At 37.9% G+C, this 16,222-nt stretch overlaps 1 protein-coding gene across 1 annotated transcript in view; it reads right to left on the bottom strand.

The window, feature by feature from the left end:
- The window catches only part of MFSD6 (major facilitator superfamily domain containing 6), a 51,590-nt gene extending 35,642 nt beyond the window's left edge, over positions 1-15,948 (bottom strand). Inside the window, exon 1 of the mRNA XM_063074589.1 lies at positions 14,387-15,948. Coding sequence (XP_062930659.1) covers positions 14,387-15,948 — 1,562 coding nt within the window. The remainder of the gene's footprint in view (positions 1-14,386) is intronic.
- Positions 15,949-16,222: the final 274 nt, after the last annotated feature.

The raw sequence follows: 16,222 nt of genomic DNA, 5'->3' as shown, positions 1-16,222 counted from the left end.
ATTTGTTTTTGCCACTTACATCCTGTATGAATTAGTGTAATCAAATTACTCTTATCTTAATACTACTAAGGAGAGCTAACCTGGAGGAATAAGAGTTTCCCTGAGAGTAAAAGGAAGAATTGGGGGGAATGGGGCACTTTAGAGGAATAGAGATCTCACCAGGAAGACACAGGAAGGTGCTTGGAACAGTTGAAAATGTTGTACCAGACACTGGTCACTCATAGCAGAAACGAGGAAAACTTAGAGGTGAGGCTGGTTGCATAAAGGAACAAAATACTCGCCAATCTAATTCTGTGCCTATGAATCTATAAGGTAGCAGCCAGGAACATGAGCTCTGGAGTTTGACTGGCTTGGGTAAATCCCACCTCTATTGTTTACTAGCTGTGTTACCATGGGAAACTTATTTAACCACTCTAAAATTCTCATCTTTAAAATGGACATAGCAATGCCTAACTCACAAGACGGTTAAAAGGATTAAATAAAGGCTTGTAGGTAGAGCATTTGGCACAGTGCCTTTATAAGTACATTATTAAGCACTCAGGGGGTAGTGTAACAACTATTATTTTTATAATATTATCCTGTAATTATATTATTTAAGGTTGAAGATTTTTAACTTATTTTTATTTTTTCACTTATCTTCTAGATTACATGGTTATTCTGAAGTTTTGAAGTTACTGGAAAAAAACCCAAAAAACTTTTATCTGGGTTGGTAGAAGGCACTAAATCAATAAAGGCAGTATACGAATCACCAGCTTAATATGCAAGAAAAAATAACTCACAATTTCTCTGAAACTCAAAGAATGAAGTAAATGGGCCTTTCTAAAGTAAGGCAAGATAAATAATGATAATAAATTCTCTCCCCAAGTAATTGTTTTAAAAAACATAAAAGCAGAAATCAGTTCATGCCACTCCCTGCTCAAACCCAACTTCCCTTAGAATACCATCCTAACTCAACGGGATGCCCAAGGCCTCGCAGGAGCCCTGCCCACCTCACTGACTTCCAACCCCTCCCCTCTCTCAGGCCATAAACACTGGTGGTTTCCTCTGTCCCCCAAGATCTTCACTGGGGGGCTTCTCTTCAGGAGTCTACTCAAATGTCACTTCCTCAGAGAAAGCCTCCCAGCCCATCCAAGCTAAAACCCTGGCTTCTCCTCAGTCACTCAAGGACCCTTCACCCCACTTTATTTATGCCTTATGGCACACATCATTATCAGAAGTAAAATAATCTGTCTACCACTACTGTCTAACCCTATAGATGTTAGTTCTATGGGGACTGGCATTTGTCCATCTTATTACATACTCCATATGTCCCCAGAGTCTAGAAGTACATGTTACCCAGTGTGTGTTTAATAAATACTTGTTGAAGGAGGGAATTAGTAACAATAGTAGTAAAACTGCCTACTGTTCACAGTTGAACACTTACTATGTGCTGTATATTACCTCATTTAATCTTAATAACCGCTATGAAGTTAGGTACAATTATTACCCCCATTTTACAAATGAGGAACCTGAGCCTCAACAAAGCTAAATTACTGACTTATCCAAGGTCAGACACGTAATAAGTGTGGGATTTGAATCTAAATCAAATGCAGGCACTTTCTCTCTCTCTCTCTCTCTCCCTCAGTAAACTGGCAAAAAATAAAAAAAGGAATAAAAGGAAACAGGATAGCTACCACACTATCCAACAGTCCTACCAGGGCTTAGGAAGATAACTGAAGTCAAGCTAGACCATTTTGCTCTCTTCTCTTTCACTTTCTTCTAAATGGAATGAAACCTCTGGCCAATAGTTACAACCACGGACCATCCGCCAATGCTCTATCACTGAGGACTCCTCTCTGTGCTCAGCAGTGAATCACAATGCACAGTAGCATGGTCCAAAGACATAGCACCTAGACAATTGCAACTGAAAGTTTATTCTTTTTGATAATGTCAGAACTCCAATCTATATATTAACTTTTTATTTATTTATTTATTTTTAATTTTTTTTTTTTTAAAAGATGACCGGTAAGGGGATCTTAACCCTTGATTTGGTGTTGTCAGCGCCACACTCTCCCAAGTGAGCCACGGCCAGCCCCATATGTTAACTTTTTAAAGGAAAGAAAAAGTTAGCAAGTTACTTTTTGTTTTCTATAAATTACTGTTCAAAGATGTTTTCAGCAGAAAAAGGCAAAGAAGAGTTACTTGATATTTTAGAAATAAGAATGGAATGGTATGCTTCCTTCAAGTTGGAAAGACTCTGGAGAGGTATGCTATGAATTGAGCTTCCAAGACAATTTCTTTTCTTATCCACTTTTCCAAACTATTCTACAAAATTATATAATTGCATCATACCAAATATTTCCATGAATATATAGAAATACAATTAGTTAAATTACTTAGGCTTTTGACTTATACAGTAAGAAGGCAGTAAACTGACACTATGACTCAAGATAATTAAATAGCTGGTGCAAAACCCATTTTTGAACTCACTACCAGTAACAAACTTTATGATCTTTGGGATAATACTAAGATTTTTAGTATCTTTTTTATATATATAAAGAAATATTATAATTACTACTCAAATCAGAGTTGTTGAGCACAGTTTGATATTAATCTTAATGAGATACTATGAATTGGAACCTGATCTCCTTTGTTTGTTTGCGGCTGGCTGGTAAGGGGATCTGAACCCATGACCCTGGTGTTACCAGCACCACGCTCTCCCAAGTGAGCTAACCGGCCAGCTCTGTACCTGACCTCATTTTAAAGTGAAGGAAATAAGACCTGAGGCCATGGTAATTATATGAGGGTACTTCAAAATGTTTGTAGAAAAATAGAATTAAAAGATAATATGAATCTTTCCATGAAATTTTTTGAAGTACCCTCTTATAAAATAGACTTTTAATCATTTATGTTTATTCTATTTATAGAAGAATATATAGGCCATGTACACATTAATGACACAAAATCTCAATGTTTACTTGATATATTTGAATAAATTTGTCTTTTTAAAACATATACAGCTATAATTAAATATACACACACATACCCTTAGCTCTTCTATAGGAGAGTGATTATATTGTTCCATAATAAGTAGACATGGGCTTCAAGCTATTTTCCAATAGAAAATTCCCCCAAAAAGTAGAGAATATCTAGCACTAAGAATAGAAACTTATGAATATTTTGCCATATTTCTTTAAAGAAAAAAAAAATTGCAGATAAAGTAGAGGTCCTTTTTTTCTTCTTTGTTCCCCATCCTAGTCTCCTTCTCTTTATGTCCTGTCCAGAAAGCTAGGATTAATATGAATTTAGAATGTCATCTTCTCCAAATTTAAATGTATTTCTATATATGTAGGTATATCCATAAAAATATGTTTAACTTTTAAAATTTGTTGTTAAAATTTGCATAAACATACCAAACTGTGTATCATTCTGAAACTTGCTTTTTTCCCATTCAACGTTATTTTTATTATCATTACTATTAGTGTTATTTTTTTGGTGGCTGGGCAGTACAGGGATTGAACCCTGGACTTTGGTGTTTTCAGCACCATGCTCTAACCAACTGAGCTAATTAGCTGGCGCCATAACACCATATTTTTGGAAATGTGACATATTGATCCAGTCCAATTCTTTTAACTCCTGCATAATATTCCATCCTATAAATATACCATATTATATGTATTAATTCCTCAACTGATGGCTCTTATCCTTTTCACTGTAAGAAAGACACAGTAATCAAGTAAGCATCCTTGCACACATCTTTCTGAATGTTTTTAAGAGTTTCTCTAGGCAGGCATTTACTTTAAAATTCAATGTCAAGACCACAGGGAGTGTCCAGCTTGAGCATCACCAGAGACTGCTAAACTGGCCTCCACAGTGGTTGCCCAGATAATGAATATGTAGAAGTCATCTTTACTCTTGTCTGTTAGAGGCCGGCAGTCTGGCAGCAATCTACAACTGCAAAAGCTACACACATATGGACTTAGTCCTGCTCTCTTGAACTTAGTGAGTGCCTCAGTCAATGCAGCCACTGAAGGTGGAAGAGAAAACAAACCAAAAGTGACACCAATAACTAAAAGCCCTGGATTCATTTACACTACCTTGCAACAATGGCCTTTGTTCTAAACTATGAATAGATCAGTTATAAGTAATGCTATTAATAATAAGTCAGCCTAGTAACTATGATATAATATGGTAACACATTTCTTTGCAAAGATTTTCTTTTCAAGGGATTATAAAAACCAAATTACTCCCTTTCATCCTCTGATCATAAATTCTTCTATTTTTGAGACTCTACAGCTTACAGTTTAATAATAAGAATACAGTTTAATAATAAGAATCTATATTTGAAATAGCTCTAAGAGGCTTTTCCTATAAAAATAGGTATCAATGTCTTTGAAGGTAAAATGAGAAAGGAATAGGAAAATAGAAATCGACCCAGATATAAATAATAATAGCTGTAATTACAATTATTTTGCATGCCAGCTATTACAGAGATGGTAGCTTACAGTCACCAAGCCCTAAAGAAATGACACGAGGGAGTATATAAACAATTTACTTTTTATGTGTCTTCTTTATATCACCAAATAGTTTTTCTTAAATGCTATGATACAGCCTACATGTCTTCCTTAGCAGGACAGAAATATAAAACTATAGAAATATTATATTTTAACAACTCCAATGCTCTCCAGTTTGCACAAAATGAAAAACAGAATTCAATGGTGATAGACTCGCACTAACCTACCCTCACATTCTCACCCAATTGCTCACCTGTAAGAGAACACTGCTGACTGTACTTCTGGCTAAAATCAAAACAAACAAACAAAAAAATCTAAAATTGCTAACTTTGTGTTCTCTGATTAGAAAAGCTCTAATTAGCTCCATTCTGTAATATTCATTATGTTAAAATAATAATTAATAATAATAATAATTAATAATAATCTCAAATGCACTAATATTTTTCAACACATACTTTGTGTTAAAAAAATCCTTCTATTTTTATTGTGCCTATGAATCAGAGAGAACATATCTGTTTAGTTTCCTCTGATGTGTTTAGGATTGTGTTAAACATGTGGTGTCTTAATAAATGTTTGTGGTGATGGCTTATAATAACGTGTTCCAGTGGCTCCCAAGCCAGCCATATTTTCAGAACAATGCACTGGGAGATCCCCAGAGTCCCTAAATCCCCACACCCTAAAATTTGGCCCATTTTAAGCTAGAATTAGTACAGTCGTATATGGCTCTCCAGATGGTTATCATTAATCTCAGCCTTAAAGCAAGAGTATAAAGGCCAAAGAGATCAGAAACAAGCATTTATCTCTTATATTTCCCACCAGTATCCAGTCCTGGGTTGGGCAAACCCAGAACAAGCATGAATAAATGTCTTGCTACTGTAGATTTTCTATCTTTGGCCAACTTCGAATTTCTTGTTCATAGTTCATGTTTCATTAGCTTTTTCATACTCATCACCACTACTCCCATCTTAGAAACATCATGACATTGCCAAGTAATTTCTTTTCAAATTCAGACCCTGGTAAGTCACTAGGCGGATTCTACTATGGATACACAACTCTCCCAGTTAGAACCATTTTTCAATTGGGTTTATTTTTCAGGAAGCTAGGGATCTGTAGCATTTGCAACTACAGGATCTAACAGAGTAAAGTGCCTGTGCCTTTCTGTTGGACAGAATACTCTGCCAGGGCGTCAAGAGATCTGAGGGACTTCCCAAACTGTGCAGGCTAGGATACACCTTGCCTCAACCTTTCTTTCATGTTGATAAACTAGTATACTCTGTACTCCCAAGATTCCTTCAGAGTTTGTAATAGTCCTGTGTTGAATAAAACTCAGATAAAGTTCAGCAAGGCTAAATCTCAGCTTGGTCTCAGGGAACTAAACCTCATCACAGGACAGGGAAGAATCCCAGAGATCATTTGATGGTGGCAAAAGTAATATCACTTTTGGAGAGTGGTATTGTATGGGTGAGATTTTTTAACTTAATTCACAAAAAAATGTTAAAAATATTAAAATTCGTACCCTCTGACTGATCGAGAGGGAGGTAGGCTAACATATTTTTTTCTGGAACCAGAGTTCTATCTCCTTTGACTAATCACCTACCCACGTAAAATCAAAGACTTCAAATCTCAGCTCTGTAATCCTTAGAGCTTAAAAGAAAAGGGAGAAAATGACCTTCCTTTTGTCCATATAATTAATTACAGGAAACATTAAAACTCCTTCCACATTACAAAGTTATGAATTTGATTTTAAAGTTATTTATTCTAATGAAAATTAAAGAATTTATCATTTTTCCCCCAAATTAAAGAATTTATCATTTTTTTTCCAAACTGACTCTGCAAATAAAATTTCTAAACCAAGGTATATGGAGAGGAATAAGACCTTATGTTCTAAGGCATCCATCGTATGAAATGAATTATTTTCTCTTTTATGCATCTAGAATGGTGCTAGTTATGTATCATCCTTGGGAGAACTGAAGAAACAGTCACGCAAATCATTCTCTGTGTATTGTGGTTCTGAGGAATATCACAGTTGAGAAAGTCTGATAGAGTCAAAAAAAATTCTAGTCCTTTAAATAGGTCCTGGTGTTTTTTTTATTTTGTTCTACGTAAATAGAACATATTTGAGTCCTATTTTTTTAAGCATGTGAAATAGGTAGATTCTACATCTTTTTAAATACTCTGATAAATTATAAAAAACTAATACTCAAGTGTCATAGAATACCATCACCACCAATATTAATAACAACAGCAGCTCCTACTGCTTCCTGCCTACTTGCTAGCTGTTTGAATCCATGCTAAGAGCTTTCTCATGTCATTCTCTCTAATATCCCTATGAGATAAGTACTGCCATCCAGAGTTACAGACGAATAAAACTAAGACTCGGCCCATGCAGCACGCCCATCCATTTAAGTAAGGAGCAGAAGCAGGATGGAAGCCAGGTCAGTTCAACTCAAAAGGCCTCACTTAGCACCAGACCAACGTGGAAGGGTGGCAGACTTCAGGCCTGTATCCTCAGGCAAGCTGGAAAACAAGAGGCCTGGACTATTTTATCTCTACACCTATTTCAGATTAGCATGCTAGAGTTAATTCATCAAAATACACAGTGTAAAGAAAGGGAAAATAATAATGTCACTTCTTTTCATTATGTTATTTTGCATGAAAGGATTAGAATTTAAAATAAGACATAAAACATTGTTTTTATGAAATAACTGCTTTTGAATGAAATGGGGGATTATTTTAGTACACAAATATTCACTTTTGAAATTGTAACAATAAAATTACACATAATGATGTAATTGTTAACCTACGTAGAAATATTTGGCTGTTTAACCAATTTGGGGAGTTATATTGTAGCTTTACATTTGTTTTCTGTTGTGTTTCACCATACTTTTCATATCATAAATGAAAAACTACATAACAAAACTGGGTTGTGGATAATGATGACTTCAATAGAACCATAAAATCTCCCTTACACTAAAAAGAACACAGTCACTTTAAATCTGCACTCTACCTTCCTCAGATCTTGTCCGTGAGCTTCTAATCCACTGCAACAGAGCACTCATTTATTTCACATTTTATAAACTGACACTGGCGTTACAGTAGAACTGATGTTGTGGCTGCACTACATTCAATAACGCCTATATGTTGGTTGGCAGGCTTCCATGTGTAATATTCCTGCTTCTGAGAACGTCGTGCCATGACCAGAAAGAATCACACACTGGGCTTGAAGCCACAGTCAGTGACTGTACACTGCTCTGGCAAAGAAAACATGGGCAAACAGGCTTCACTGTACCCGTGCTAAGAGTCATTCACATTTTATTTCATTGACCAGCCAGACTACATCCAATCACCAGTTTGTTTTTTTTTTGACCAGTAAGGGGATCGCAACCCTCGGCACAGTGTGGTCTGCACCACGCTCAGCCAGTGAGCGCAGAGGCCATCCCTATATAGGATCCGAACTCGCGACCTCGGCACCACCAGCACCCTACTCTCCCGAGTAAGCCATGGGGCCGGCCCAAATCACCAGTTTTTTGCACACACCCTGTAATATCTAAAAGATCAAAGTACCTCATTTTCTAGTACTGATGAACTTTAACTAGAATGGACAAATCTTTAAGAAGACAACCTTACGGTTGATAAGAACAAAACATTCTATAATATAAAGGCAATATCGGGCAGCACACTTCCAATTTAATATAACTCCATTTCATGTGACAACCTATAGTCATCACAAATTGGGAGAAAAAATATCAATCTGACCAAGAGGTTTTTGAGGAGGAATGTTAGTTATTTTGAAAACTACATAAACATCTTGACTTGATAGCCTTAATGAACTGTACACTTCTGAAACTGCATTTTTACCAGATTCAATGGGTCTTGTAATGATGAACATAATATATCAGAGAGTTGATAAAGTAATAAAAAAAAAGCTGAACTACTAATACATACCAGCAACTGTTGTAAGCAATTGCCATATTTTATCTCATTTAGTCTTCATAAAAAAACCTTAATGGATAAGTATTAATAATATCCCTATTTATAGATGACAAAATAGAAACACAAAAAGGTCTGTAACTTTTCTGCCAAATGGTTCCAAGAGGCAGAGCCAGGCTTGGAACCAGGCAATGTGACAGCCTGTGCTTATAACCACTACGTAATACTGTCTTTCATAAATAAAAACATTTAGAAATCTTCCCCTGCAGTGAGCGGTTTTTTCCTTTCTCTCTCTCTTCATTATATTCCTGCTCCCTTTATTTTCTCTCTCTCTTGCTTATGTCTTAGACCCACTTATAAATACCCACAGAGGTGGCCTGGCTCAGGCGATGGCACTGGAGGCGGGGGGTGGGTACTCAGAAAGTTAACTGCTACTGAAGCAATATGTGGAAACGGGTTACGGTAAATATCACAATACAATTCCCCCCAACATAAAACACTCTCAAGCATAAGGATACTTTAAGCAATAAAGCATAGACCAACATTTCAATAAGATCAGAAACTTGGAATACTATCTTGGAGACAACTATAATTTTCCTCAGCCTATTTCTCTTCTTAGACCACAAGATTTCCATTTGATCTTATCCATGCTCATGGTTTCAACTGTCCCACATCTGCACCCCCACTCCTATCTCTCCATTAGCTTCAGGCTTATAATAGTCACTGCTAGACAGCTCCACCTAGATGCTTCAACTTCAAACTAAACAAACCCAACACTGAATTCAGATTATACCCCTGCCCCCCATCCTACATCTTTCTGAAAATCCTATTAGGTTTAGCAGAACCATCATCGCCAAGCTGGAAATACGGGGTCTCTACCTCACTTCCCACATCCAAACCATTCTGTCAATGTTGCCTCCCAAATCTATAGCTCCCCTCAAAATCTACTGCTACTGCTGTACAGGCCTGTACCATCCTCACTTGGACTATTTTAAGAAACTTCTCAGTGGACTCCCGTCTTCAAGTCACCTCCACATTGCAAATGAGAGTGATCATCCCAGATGAACATCTAAAAAATGAAGTTCATGTTCCTGATCTCAGCATCTATCTGGCCTTCAACTCCCCTTTAGTGCTCTTCCCCAATATCCTATTAATCTGGGATTCTTTAGGACTATATTATTGTTTGACTCAACTGAACAAATATGCAGTTTTGGTTTTTGAATAATGGAGTAATACTTGCCCCTCTAGAGCATGTATAACTAACTTATAGTTTCAAATTTACTATGAAATTAAGTCTTTTAAAACATTTCTTATGGAAGCAAAAATCATTTTTAAAGAAGAAATAATCCTCCCTTAAGAAATCAGAGATGAAAAAAAGTTTTTTAAAGTCCACCATCTTTTTGCACTTTAATCAAGAATTGAGTTATTCCATTTCTATTCTTTTTCTTCACTGTGGCAGTTGCCATCAGAAGTCTTCTTAAGCAGTGGAGGACGGCATATGATTCAGGATCTAATCAGGGAAACAGGCATCAGTCTGTGTTAACTCAGGGACCTGTTTAGATAGGTGACAGAAGAGCTGATAAGCCAGAGTGCTATGAGAGAACTGCAGGCAGCCTCTACCCGGCCCAGGTTAGAAGGATGAGGGAGGAGATGCTGTTGCCGGAGCTCAGGGTCACCCACAGTGGGTGAAGCCTTAGGTGAGATGCTGCAGCTTGGAAAGATGCTGTTCAACAGAGATAAAGGTCTCCCAAGTTGATGAGACAGGGCTGAGAGTCTGGGAAGCAAGGAGTACCAGGGTCGAGTGAGCTACAGAGAGAGAGAGCTGTCGAGATCTTCAGAGGGTTCCCCTCGTGTCTTCATTTGATAACTGATCAACCCATGCATGTGAGGAACCTACCAGAGGCCAGAGAAAAAAGCCACCTGAAAGAACTAGAAGAACAATCTCCAAAGCTTACAAAAATATGAAGCATGAGCTAGAAAGACAGAAAGAAATGCCCTGAATTTTTTCCCTTGCTTCCCTCCCTCTAATCCTCCTCTCACTTAGGCCTCTGATTAGCTTGGTGGTTCTCAACCTTGTCTGCACACTGGAACCAACTGGGGAGTTTTAAAAAGTTAGAATGTCTGGGTACACCCCTAGTGTCTGATGTAATTAGTCTGCATGCAGCCTGGGCATTTGGAGCTTTAAAGGCTCTCCTGGTGAGTCTAATGATTAAGAACCAATACATTAGCTGACTCCAGGCAGAAGACAGGAGACCAGATCCTGGGAAAAACACCCTGCAGAAATCAGTACCCTTCCATACAGGGCAAGGAGAAGAGCTGAGATTCTGCAGGCCCAGGAACAACAAAGATGGCACAGAGATGGGTAGAAACAAGGGAGACTCAAAGCAGCAAAAAAGATACACATGATCCTTTCTAAATCCTTCAGTAGCCAGCTCAAATTGATCACCCCAGCTGCAGAGCTTCCTCCCACTCATAATACTTACTGCTATTCATCCACTGACAATACGTTTATCATGTGACACCGCCTTGTGTCCTAGCTGAGTAGAAGCCCAGTATCTTGCTATCTGTTCTGGCTCTTCCTGCAGTGCCCTAGCAGGAAAGACTGGTGTTCCTCCTCTTGCTATTTGCATCTTGTATTTCCTTCTTTCCCAAACTGACTGGCTAGCTCATTCAGATATTTACTTGCTATTAAGTAGTAGTTAATGGTTAATAACAGGTAATATATTACCCTCTCTGGATAATATTTGCATGGCAAAACTGACCTTGAGTGTAAGAATTACAGGGCAAAGTCACAGATTGATTAAGTAGACTTTTGTGTGTCCCTTATAATGTAAATATATTTAAATCAAATAACATAGGTGGCAGCCTAACATTGGATTCAAAAATTTACAAATGATTTATTGCAATTTATTTTTGTCACAATCCTACTCATGGGTGTTGAGATGTTCAGTAAGGTAAATATACCCTTAAAATACATTTATATCTCTTGTGAATCATCTTTACGTAAATAAGCCTAGAAATGTACTTGCTGTAAATTCCAAAGTCTTACGGTTTCAAATCAAAAGAAATTTATTTTTATTGGAAATATTAAGCATTATTCTATTTGCCTGAGAAAGTCACTTTCCAGAGTAGAACAAAATCCACGGTCAAAATCAGAAATCATTTAGAGAGAGAGAGAGAGAGAGAGAGAGAGAGAGAGAGTGTGTGTGTGTGTGTGTGTGTGTGTGTGTCTGTGTGTATTTGGCTGATAGGTTATTCCCTGAAAAACTGGGCCCAAATTGTGGAAAGTTAAAATACTAATGGGCTGGCCCCGTGGCTCACTCGGGAGAGTGTGGCGCTGGGAGCACAGTGGTGCTCCCACCGCGGGTTCGGATCCTATATAGGGATGGCCAGTGCGCTCACTGGCTGAGTGCGGTGCAGGCGACACCAAGCCAAGGGTTTCAATCCCCTTACCAGTCACCAAAAAAAAAAAAAAAAAAAAAAAAAAAACTAAATGGTTCAACACTGGACATGCTTTTTTAAAAATTGTTTTCTGCTATGAATTTTTCCTATTATGAATCTATATATGAACTTGTGAAAGTCCACTTCTGACTACTTTATGATATTTACAATTTGGTGGTGGGGGCAATGCAGCTGGCTGGTACAGGGATTGAACTCTGGACCTTAGTGTTATCAGCACCAAGCTTTAACAACTGAGCTAACCAGCCAGCTGATATTTACAATTTTTATGGTTGTGCTGACTCTTAAAACTCCTAACAGGATAGTCATGAACTACTGGAAAAAATGTACATGCACACATAAGGGCCACAGGTAAATCTCTCTTTATGATCCTACAAGTAATACATTAGGAGTAAGAATTCATAGAAAGATAATTTCTCTTCATCAACTATTTAATATATGATATTCTTCCAGTGAAAAATTTAAGCTGTCATCACTACTTTTAATCTACAAAATCTCAACCACCACCACCTGATTGGGCTCCCAAAATACTCATCAAAAGAAGCACATCCATTCTACCTGGGTATGTGAACATAATCTCACTTTAGCTATCAGATTCTTTTAAAAGTACTTAAAATAATTAATACATTTTAATGAAAATAATTAAAATTCAAAAGAGGTAAATGACCACATATGGATGGAATTTCAGTAGGCTTTTGGGAGCAACAATGTGACTACAAAAGCAATCATCTCCCATAACATCATTAAATAAGAAAGGGGAGATGCTTTTTGTACATAAAACCAGAAAATTAAGGTTAAGTGAACTGTAGGGATTTAAATAATGAGTAATACTACTCAGGAAAGAAAAACACAGTGTAAAGCTTATGTAATTACCAAAAGTAGCAGTAAACCCTGTAGGATTTTATCATGAAAATATATAGCTTGGACAAAAGTTGGACGAGAACTGTCTATTCTTAGCATGTGAGAAGAACCTAACAATTTCTTTGAAAATAGATCCTAAACACATACTCTGTGCTGAGTCATCGTTCAAAGAACGCTATTGACTTATTAAATAATGACTAGAAACTCCACTCATTGGTAAGACCTAACTGGGTACCTCTTTGGCAATAAATGACAGTGATTTGCAAGATCCTACTAACTGCCGTGAGATCTGCTCACACCCCCAAGCTGAACAGACGTATCTAATTGATCATGATCAATCTACACAGCTCAGAGAAAGTAAACACAGCCTGGGCAAGGCTAAAGGATGTACCAAGTCCCTAATATTATACGGCTCTTTTTGAGAATGGTCCCAGTGGATATGCCCCAAGGATTCTGTGGGTCCGGGAACCATCCACACAGTGCCTGACTTTGTTTAGTGACAACAAAGGGGTCAAAGATTTGAGAAAGAGAAGGAACAGGACACAGCCTCCCAAAGCAAAACCAAACAAACAAGAAAAAGTATTCACAATTGTTTGGAGAAAATGATTCTAGACTTTAAATTAGAAAATATCTTCCTCAGTTAGTAGAAAGGAAAGAAAAGGAATAAAGATCAATGTTCCTCAAATCTTGTCATTGTCTATTTCTCCTTCTTAATTTCTTATAGAAACAGCAGGTTTAAAGATTACCACACACACAAATACATACGGTTGCTCTCCTTTAGTTATAGCAACTTCAAATTTTAGGGACAGACTTGTCCCACTTTTCCATGAGGCAAGAATGCTTAAGTGTAGCTGGACCCACATTTTACAACTGACAATAGAGCAGAAAGATTATAAACAAAGAACTATTCAATCAGCATCAGGCAAATATTAATGGTGAGAAACGCTACAAAATAAGAAACACTAGAAATTGATTTTTTTTTTTTTTTACTAAAAGTATTATATGAGCAATTTTAGGTAGAAGAGACATTTTTTAACTATCCCATGTCTTCATGCCAGACAAAAATGTAAATGAGTTCATGAAACAATCAGAAAAAAAATTATAAGAATCTCCTCCATGTAATATCATGGATTAGGAATTACGGAGGGTTACACAACAGCTTTATTAAATATAATGGACATGTTTACATGCTATATATTCAAGCTCCATCTGTGTCAACAAGTGGCTGAGAATAATTAAAGACTGAAAAAACACAGTCCATTTTATCCACTTAAGTCTTCCTTCATAAACGTCTGAGAGGTCCATGGAATAATACGTTCACTAAGTTGGTGCTCCTATACCTAAAAACATTTACTGTACAAGTCTCCTAGCACAAAGCAAAGTAACCTATAGATCTTTTCTGAGGGGCGGGAGAGAGGAGGCAGCCATTGTTTATCTGTCCGTCTGTTTTAGACAATCCAACTAGATTCATGACTTCCTTTTGTTTCTATTTTAAGGAGGAAAAGCAACAGAAAGTCCCATTCCTGTCCCAATCCTACCCCCAACACAAATTATAACATCCTTAAATGTGCTAAAAGGAGCTATGAACTATAAAAAGATAAAGTTCAATTGCTGAGGGGCAGCCATCGTAAGCATTTTCTTACCTGATGTGGCCAATCAGTTCGATAAGCTTGTGACTAAAAAAATAAGCTGTCAGCTCAGACACATGACTCAGGACTGAACAGACCCCAAAAAGGGTTGTAGTTCCATTCAGGTCTTCCAAATGCCAGTAGAGAAAGGTAAACACGAAGCCGTATCCAAAACCCATAAACCAAGCCACGAACAACACGGAGCCATACTGCACACTGCAAAGCAGTTTGATTAAGTCCCAAAAATTGAAGGTCTGCAAGTGGCTTGTGGTGGTTGGTGTCTCCTCAGAGGACTCTGTGGAGGTGTTCCTCTCCACCTGAGCGATCTCAACCTCTTTCCCTTTATTGTCATCATTTTTGAAGTGGTTATACCGGAACCGGAACTGAGTAGCAACGATCAAGGCCATGGTCATAAGAACTCCAAAGACAATGAAGACGATCTGGTAGTTCCGGTACTCAGGGGGCTTACACCCCTTTCCATCGATGAGCACTTCTATGTGGGTGTAGTCGATGCCGATGCCCACGGACAGCATCGCCAGGCCCCAGCCCAGCGAGCCCCACATGCGCTGCAATCCATAGCGGTCTCTGTGTTTTCCCAGATACTGGAGTGTTACTGTGTCTACAATCGTGACAGAAGAGGCACTGAAAAATTCTCCTATTATGACGACTACCAAGATCACTAAGAATATAGCTTCAACTTCTTGTTGATCATAAACAAGAGCGACTTGGTTGGAAGGTAAAGATTTGGTGGTAGTGACCATAGCAGTGGTTGTCTCCCTGGTTACATTTCCTGGGGGCGCAGAGGTTGCTATGCTTGGTGGGTTCAATGTCAAGTCCATAATATGGTCAGTAATTTCATCTGTCTGGGGCTGCAGGGTGGGTTCACTGCTCTTGTTTGGAGGTGTTGAAAAGATAAAAGCATCTGAGATATTGGGCCCTGTTTCTAACACTGATGGCCAACTGGAAGAAGGCAGGTTCCTCTTCTCACGCATTTTTGGTGATGTGGTAAGGAAAGAGATAATGGAAGAATTCGTTGGCAGGGTGGTTAACAGGTGACTTGCATTGGTGGGGCGAGCTGTTGGGGGGATCTTTGGTACACATCTCAACGTAGCAGGTTTGACAAATCCAATTCCCAGGTTGAATAAAACCCAACATAAAAGAGAAAAGAGGAGGACAATTTTGCCTTTTTTAAAGCGATCTGCAACTACACCCCAAAAGGGAGCGCTGCAGAATTCAATGAAGTATCGAATGCCTACTAGCAGTCCACTCTGGCTTGGTGACATTCCCAGCTGTTTATAATACACAGGCAAAAGTGGGTAAAGAGAGCCATAGGCAGAGTAAAAGAAAAAGTAAAAGACCTTGGAAATTAGAAGATCGTTGTTTATTTTAACACAATGTTTCTCTATCCAGTCTATTTCTTCCTGGGGAACAGCAGATGTTTCTGTGGAGGAGGGTGTTTCATTTGAAGGTGGTTCTGGTTCCCTGGAAATGCCATTAAAGGGATCAGCAAGCACATATTTTCTCTTCTGTTCCTCTTCATCATCAGTTAAGATAGCAACTTTATCGTCTGCCGCCATGGCTTACCACCAGCATCAGAAAGTTTGTGAGCTTCAAAGTGTTGATTATTGATCTGTAAAATAAAAATTAAAAGATGGCTTAGTAATGAAAATCATAACATGTAAACATAGAACCTCAGGAAACTGAGGAGTTTCAAACTGCAGTGAAAATAATAATTGTAAGAGAGAATTCGCTTCATTTATCACTTGCAACCACACAATACTTACTGGTAAAGAAAAATAGCTTTTAAAAAAATCAAATACCCTTTGTGGCCACTGACTGACTAATTACATC

Source organism: Cynocephalus volans, chromosome 1 (assembly GCF_027409185.1).
Source record: "Cynocephalus volans isolate mCynVol1 chromosome 1, mCynVol1.pri, whole genome shotgun sequence".
NCBI classification, from domain to species: Eukaryota; Metazoa; Chordata; class Mammalia; order Dermoptera; family Cynocephalidae; genus Cynocephalus; species Cynocephalus volans.
The sequence above is the reverse complement of the archived record's forward strand: the minus strand, read 5'-3'. Positions and strand labels throughout refer to the sequence as shown.